This window comes from Rhipicephalus microplus, chromosome 6, assembly GCF_043290135.1.
Source record: "Rhipicephalus microplus isolate Deutch F79 chromosome 6, USDA_Rmic, whole genome shotgun sequence".
NCBI lineage: Eukaryota > Metazoa > Arthropoda > Arachnida > Ixodida > Ixodidae > Rhipicephalus > Rhipicephalus microplus.
Window position 1 is genome coordinate 96626964 of NC_134705.1, and position 8262 is coordinate 96635225.

At 44.4% G+C, this 8262-nt stretch overlaps 1 protein-coding gene across 7 annotated transcripts in view; it reads left to right on the plus strand.

Annotated features, from left to right (window-relative positions):
- The window catches only part of LOC119168525 (uncharacterized), a 126924-nt gene extending 119004 nt beyond the window's left edge, over positions 1-7920 (plus strand). For all 7 annotated transcript variants that reach the window (XM_075866237.1, XM_075866239.1, XM_075866240.1 and 4 more), the window contains one exon: positions 7016-7920. In XM_075866237.1, the coding sequence (XP_075722352.1) occupies positions 7016-7054 (39 nt within the window). In that variant the 3' untranslated portion in view covers positions 7055-7920. The remainder of the gene's footprint in view (positions 1-7015) is intronic.
- Positions 7921-8262: the final 342 nt, after the last annotated feature.

Below are 8262 nucleotides of genomic sequence, written 5' to 3' on the forward strand. Positions count from 1 at the left end.
AGGCGTGCGTCTGCAGAAAATGTGCAGCGGACGCTCAAGAAGCGGCACCTGGATGCCAGCAGTCAAGGGGACTATGCTTCTGGGGCCTACTAGTCATTTCGCTCCAAAAATGTACAGAATGTTTTACCATTTACATTAAACATGGCACCGTTGTGTTTTTTGCCATTTTCTCAAAATGCATATTTTTGACGTTTAGGAAATTCTTGAGAGGTACATCTCGGCATGCGGTGCAGCTAGAAAGATAATTTCTTTTGCATTTTCAAGCTGAATGTTTAAACCTTGAAGTAAGGGAAACAGATTTTGCATTTCACGTTTAAATAATTGTTTAAATAACTGTTTAGCAGGCATACTTTAAACCTGAAATGGCGGAAGCAGTTTACTTTAAATGAAATGACGGAAGCAGCTTTTTTAAAAAAAAACTGCTTCCGTCATTTCATTCTCCACAACTTCTAGTATCTATTCATGCCATGCTGGTAATTTTTTGTTGACTAGTTTTTTTTCTATTGTTCTCAAGAACAATCCCGAAAGATTTTTAATTGTCTCGGGAACTAAGTAGCTTACATCAAAACTAATTGGATATTTGAAATCAGCTAAAAAAACTGAACAAGCCCATGGAGTTTCATTAAAATTGGTTGGAAAGCAAAAAAAAAGTTTCTAAGACCAGTGTGCCCCCTTAAGCGGTCAGCTAATACATCGGGCTCAATAGAGATTGGGTGGAAGACTCCTCGCGACTACGTACAAAGCGTAGTTACACATTAAGCGGGTACATATTAAAGAGGTTTGACTGTACACGTTCCAAATCCGGGCGGAGGCGTTCCGTTCGTTACACCGAAAAGCGGGTGGTCCGCATCCGTTGCAAGGACGAGGAGAAGCGAACAGCCAATGGGAGAAATGGAGGCCTGCATCACAATATTGATGTTAGCTTGAGGACCAATTGAGCGCAAGGGAAAAATATTTTTTCCGTTAATGTTTTGAAAGGACGCTAGGCGTTGAGACACTCGAGGATGAGGAAGCACTACCGCCGTTGAGACACGCCCCTGTCTCCAACGAATGCACTCAGTGTCTCTGCAAGGGACGCCAACATGCTCGTAACACCACGAAGTGAATGCAGAGTGGGGCAAAGCTTGAAAGGGTTTCATCCGTAAACCGTGAATCCTCCGTCCATCCATCTGTCTGTTTGTCTGTCAGACCATCTGCGCGTTTGTCTGTGTATGACAACGGACATGGACAGACAGACGTGTCCGGCTATGACAACAGAGGGGGGATTGAGCCACAGCGTAAGTGCATGAAGCCCGCTATAACTCCATGTTCTCAAAGTACCCGGATACTGAAAAGGCGTAAAGCGCTTACATTTTAATTCAATCCATGCCATCTAGCAGCCATTTCAATCCATCTGTTTCATTTCGGACGGTCTCTTCAATCGTTCCTTGGCCTCCGTCCTAAAAATGAACAAAAACAGGCGCGTGGCAGCTTGGCTCACGTGACATAGACTGCCACGGTATTCATCACGGCTCAAATGGACCAATTGCGTGCGACTTGATGGAACTGAAGGCCTCTGTCTGAATAAGGCTCACATGACATAGAATGTCGGGGCATTCCCCACAGCTCAAATAGGCCAGTCACGAGTGATTCGATGGAATGGAACACCTCCGTTCGAATTTGGAATGTGTATAAAATTGCACCACTGAGTTACGCAGCATATTGTCGTAAACACAACTAGCTACCCAGCAGCGCTATGTGCTTCGGTACTATCAAGCTAGGGCGTTGGTTGACCCTTACTAAACTGGCGCGACCCACCTTGAGGGATTGGTCATAAAATGGGCAGTGCTTTGTTATATCAATGAATTTATTTATAATCTCAAGATGCTTAGCAATACAGTCGACTCCTCTTAAACAGTACTCGAAAGGGATCCTTAAAACTGTTCCATTTATCAGAAGTTTCATTTAAGCAAAGTACACTTATTTAGTGAACCAAGACCTTTATTCAAACTGCCCAAACCTCACTTTACTCATGAGAATGAGTGGGAGGAAAAAAAAGGAGTGAAGAGTGGTTTGTTTGGCAAGCTTGAGTTGTTTTTTCACAAGGTACGCACACATGCCTGACAAACTAGCTAGAAATTCTAAACAAGCCTCATGCTGAAAATAGCACTGCAAAAGTTCAACAGCCTCTTTAGCTGATCGGTCTGGTGGCACCACTGCACTTCGGCAATCATTTCCTTGACAGTCTCTTCACGACAGGTACAAACATTTTCATCAATTGATTTGTAGTCCTGCGGCGTGAAACGGGCAGAGGGTACGACCTGGCTGAATACTGTCTCAATGTTGGCATCAGCAGGGCTTTCTTCTTCATCAGGTACTGCTTTCTTGCGCTTGAAAGCCAGCATGGTAAAAGAATGTGTGTATTGTTGTTTCCTTCACTTGCTCCCAGACACAAGCCAAAATGTGGATGGCTGCCAATAAATCTATGCCTTAGCATTTTCGCTGCCTGCTCTACGCAGCATTTCATGGAGCAATTGTCAGCGGTAATGAACTTTAATGTTCTGAATAACCTCTTGATCCATTGGCTAGATCACTGCCGTTGTTTTGGCTGGCAAGAACTTCAGAGTGATGGCTTCAAGTACTTGAACCTGACCATGGGCTGAGCAATTATCCACAATGAAGACAACCTTCCTGCCTTGCCTCGTAAATCTTGCGTCTTCCTCCCGAAGCCAGTTTTCGAAAATGGCCATGGTCATCTACACTTTTTCGTTCCCATGGTACACAACGGGAAGGTGTCGAACGCCTGTGAAAAAACATAGGTGCCTTGATTTTCTTGTTACCAACAGCTTTGATTTCTCATCTCCTGCCATGTTTGCACCCACCAGCACAGTGATGCGATCTTCACTGCATTTTCCTTCACTACAGGCTTGGCCTTTGAAGTTGAGAGTCTTTGATGGAAGCACCTTGTAAAAAAGACTCATCTCGTCGGTGTTGAAGACGTCTCATGGCTCAAAGCTCGTCAAAATTTCCATAAACCGCCTCTGTTGCCAGTTGGTGCAAATGTCCCTGTTGACTGCACCACTCTCACCTGAGGTGTGCTTTGAAGACTAGGCCATGGCGCGTTTTGAAGCATGTGAGCCCTCCGTCGCTTAGGACAAAGTTCTTAACACCCATTTGCCTGGAGATCTCTCGAGCTGTCTGCTCTAGAATTGGTCCGCTTATGGGCAAATTGGAATTCCGTGCACGCTTGAACCACAGAAAAAGAACTTTTCTAGTTGTTCATGAGGCGTTGTCCGCATCCATTTAGATCTAAAGGTCCTGTTTTTTAACAGTGCCTTCAATCTTCACTCCGTCTTTCCAGATCTGCGACAGCATCAATTTAGGGATGTAGTTTTTGCCACCTTCATCTTGGGCACAAACCATAGCTTTGATCGAGCTCCTGAAGAGTTTGCAGCTTTCTTTCAAGCTAGAGTGTATGGTGTGGCCGCTTCCTTTCTATCAGGCTGAAATAACTTTGTGATCCACCGGACTTCGCTCCCACAGCCACAAGCGAGCATGGTTTCTGGATTGGCATGTCGAAGTGTTGCCATGGTTGTGAGACTGCCTTTGGCATGAGCGAGTCTATGCTGTGTTTAGAGTTTGTGCCGTTTAACCGTAGGTGACCAACAAGCACTGTTTCGATTAACCGATGAATTTCGCTGAGGCAACACACAGAAATCCAGCCATATGAGCCCATTTAGTTCCGTTAATGAGGCATTTTCGTTTAAATGAGTTTCGTTTATTGGTAGTCCGCTGTATATTGTTTTCTAAATAACCAATTCACGAAAAAACAAAAAGAAAAGACAAATGTTGTTAAAAAGCATGTTTTCATCTTGATAACCTTAGCATTGAATTCGTTCCGTCTCATGTAGTAATCAGCATACGGCATTGCTAATGCCCTTGGGGCTAAAACCCAGTGCTGTAGCCCCATGTGTAGCCTCAAAGGAAAGAACCATCGGCGTTGATAAATTGAATCCCATCATTTGGAGCGGTTCATCCAGAAGTCAGCACCCGTTCATCCATCATTCGGCAAGCATTGTCAAACCATGACTAGTAGATTTCTACTATCCCTCAAGAGGTAGGTATGTAACAGCTGCATCTTGTCGGTATTAATCTACAGAGCAGTAACCTGGAGGCTTCCAAAGAGGGTTCAGCTTAAATTTAGGATTATGCAGCGAGAAATGGAAATGAAAATGATAGGTCTAACCTCAAATGACAAGAAGAGAGCTGAGTGGATCAGGGAACAAACCGTGGTTAAGGTAATCGTAGTTGAAATCGTGAAGAGGAAATGAAACCTGGCCCGGGCATGTAGCACGCAGGCAGGATAACCGCTGGTCACTAAGGGTAACTTACTGGATTCCCTGAGAAGGCAAGCGGGTTAGGGGGAGGCAGAAAGTTAGGTGGGCAGATGAGATTAGGAAGTTTGCGAGTGTAAGTTTGCAGCAAGCACAGGACCAAGTTGACTGGCGGATCATGGGAGAGGCCTTTGTCCTGCAGGGGACGAAGTCAGACTGATAATGATGATGATGGTCCAGAAGTCTTTCTTTGATTGGTTCAGGGCATGGGAAGAAATGATACAGGCTGTACAGTAGGACAACTACATGGTGAAAAGTGAAACTTTGTGAATGCTGTAGTGAGAGATGTGCATGTCAGTGTTTGTTTCCGAAAGCAACAGGAATGTTGCAAGAGGTTGCAGTCAGTGAGAGAGATGTGACGGTGGCAAAAGCGATTGTGCCTTTGTCATCGCCACTTTACAAGATGAAGCATAAGACGAGACGGGGCTGCGGCGTCCTCTATGGCCAAAATTATAACGCATTTTCTTTCGCGCCCGCGCCTTGAGCTCTTAGCATGAGCTGCGGGAGCAGCGAAGTCATGGTGAGTGATGATGCCGCAACAATTTCAAGCGAAGCACTTCGCAAGACACTGTGGCCGAAATCACTGTAACGCGAAGCCACAACAGACGAGCGTGCTGCCCGGTCACTCACCATGATTTCACAGCGAGTGGCCGTGGGGCCATCGATATTTCTAAATTCTCTTGAGTGTTTTGCGAGTATGCGGGTAGTGGGCGCTAACCAAGAATATTCTGTGTGAGAATGACAGCTTATCACGTGCCACGACAGTTGTGAAGTATGCATCTTGCATTATGCTCACTAACGTGAGAAACGTGGCTGCTTTCATGCAAGTTTTCCCGTTTATTTATGGAGACATCGCAAAAGAATGTACCCCTATGATATCTTTAAATCCTGCTAGATGCACTAATGCGCCGGCCACGGGCATTTGTGCCACCATAGTTATCAAAGCAACAAGGCGCTGCTGTGTACTAGGGCTCTCAACGTTGCGCGCCCGGTGCACCTCAAGTGGCGCTGCGCACGGCTTTCAAGGCACCCTCTATAGTTCCCACTCGGACTGAATAATCGAAAAACAAAGAATACAGGCAGTGACACTCAGCCTTGCACACACACACAAAAAAAAAAACCGGTAGAGACTGTCGGAATAAGCCTACGACAACGACCTTGTGCTTCTCTAAGGGCAGTATATTAAACTATTTTTTCCAATGGCAGCATTATTTAGTTGAGGTGGGTGTGGGCAAATTTTATTCTCTACTTCGATAAAGCAAATCCAATGTGCGTCTTTCTCCCGATAAATTTAATGCTAATATTGCCTGTGTGTGAAAACCAAACTGAAACTGCATGTCCAATAGGCTCTCACCAAAAGAGTTAGACACAGTGTTATCGCCATCACACAATAGTGATGGATCACGAGTCATTCTCACAAGGTTGCGTAGAATGCCTTCGTGCTTGAGTGAGCTGTGCGCATCATAATTTGTTGCCTTATGAAGTGTGACTAGTGATGTTATAATGAACACTGTTATAATGAACGTTGCCATCAAGTGAATTTCGCACGATGAAAATAGCAGCATCGCGCCCTTTTGCGTGCTTAAGCTTGTGACTGAGTGGTGCAAACCAAGGCAGGAGATCAGCCGTACGTCGGCCATGAAAAGTTGCCACAGACCGAAAACGTCAAAATATAAGGATCTCGGAAATAAGCTTTTCGGCTAGCTGAAGCTACTCTGGGTGGAGCTTCTCTTAGTAACCACCCTGCATACACATTCAATCAAGGCACATGCAGAAGTGCTTCAACTGCCTGCACGAGAATAAGTTTTCAATTCTAGGAAGACATCCCGTCTCAATCTCTATTTTTCTAATCATCAACCTAGGTGAACGCAAATTCATATTTGGACTTGTTGGTGCTTAACGTTTGATGCAATGAAATGTTTTTTTTTTTTTTTTTCATTCCTAACGGAATCACGAAGTCTTCATAAGATGCAAAGTTGACGTAAAACTGTATAGTATAACCAATGTTTTTAATGCATTATTTCTATGGGGATTTCGCTGAGACCAAATTGACCCGTAGTAAAAAGTGGGTCGTTGCGAAACCAGTGCACATGTAATCGGAGTTCTACTGTAAGTGGATACACCATCCAAAACGTCGATGAAGTGCTTGAGGCCACAGAAATTTGAATGAAGCATTAGATGGAACATCTATGCAAAATCTTTATAGGGGAGACTGCAATTGATGTGGGTGGAGCTCGTACTGTTCTTGACTTCTGACCGACTGTAGTACGCATATTTTTTTGCAATTTAGGACGTAACCGAGCCCCCCAACAATTGTAGTTACCATCAAATGGCTTCATTAAAGAAGTTTAGTGCCTCTCGAGTCAACCCCCACAGAATTAATTGCAAATTCGAGGCCGCATGCTTTGGTACGATGTTTGACCCGCGTGTTAGCACAAGCTTGGGCTACCACCGGTCGGCTGCTATTTCTGGTCATACTGTGAATTGTTTGTGAAGCCCTTTAATAATTATGCTTGTTAGGTTGGACATCTGATTTACCCATTCCTGGGAAGATCATACTAACGAGGTTCCACTAGGTTTGAGTGACGGTGTCTGTCTGATTAATTTTGTCAACTACACTGCCTGTTATTCCTCACTTTCAGGACTTCGAAAAACACCTGATGGACCACGCCTGCACGTGACGACCCCGTTGGCGTTTCGTCCTCAGCCTTCTTCAGTACAATCGTGTCGATGAACATTTTTTTCTCGTCGCAAGCCCGAATTTCGAGGCTGTGGATCACACGGGTGTCATAGTCAGCATCGAGCTTCAGGGCTGTTAGTCACACGAATGTCGTATTTTTGTCGTGCTCATTTCCCAATGATGTCATTCTTTATACATGCCTTGTAGATAATGCCTTCCTTGTAATTGCTTACCAAAGTCACGATGATGTTGACGCAAGTGTATATAAACATGTTTTTGTAACGCAAGCTCAACACCGCATCAAGCTCCAGCCAACTTCCTAAGATGCCATCTTGTCAGTACACATTGTCTCATGTCATCATTTTCCATCTGTCCTCGTGTTTGTTGGTTTCTCAAATTTATCTTTGTTTTTACAAAAGTGCCACCTAGGTGCCTTGCCTGCTTGGCGCACAGACCCCCGCCAGAGTCGCATCACATTGTGTTGAGTTGCTCATTGTTTTTGGGTCCAAATTCTTGGCTCTTGTTTCAGTGTTGCTGCAAGGCTGTTTGTTTATTTCATTTGTTGGTGTTTTGTGTTCTTGTTGTACTTTAACTTTGGTATGCAATTTTTTTTTTACACATAGTACTGGGAGCTATATTCTCAGTGATTCGCTTTCACATGATGTGGCATCTGCGGCAATGGTTCCTCACTGGAGAAGAGCCGAGCATTCTGGGTGCTGGTTCTTCTGAGCATTTATTTCTTTGAGGGTGCCCCTGGAGGTGAATGACTGAAAGTGCTGCTTCCGTGCACAATGCATTGCTCATTCATCTTAGCCTGCCTTGTCAGAAATTTAGAGGGGCCAGAATAAAGAGTGCTGTTGAGTTGGATTGTTAGTGCTGTTTGTTTTTGGCAGAAAAAAATAACAATGTTACTCTCACACTAAAAAGGTACAAGGGCATTTATAAAGCAAGAAAAGTGTACATTTAAGGGCTCAAGTTCTTGGTTAGGCACAATACAAATGAGATCTATCAGACAGTCATGGCAAGGAAAGTATAGGGAATGTTACTAGAAGTATTTATGATGTAAATGTGGACAAAGAATATGGGACGAAGAGATAACGTTGTGGACAGGGACCGAACCGCGACCTTCGAGTAACATGTCCGATGCTACGAACTGAGCAATCACGAGGACTGTCCTCCCGTCCAGTTTATGGGGTAGACACGTATATG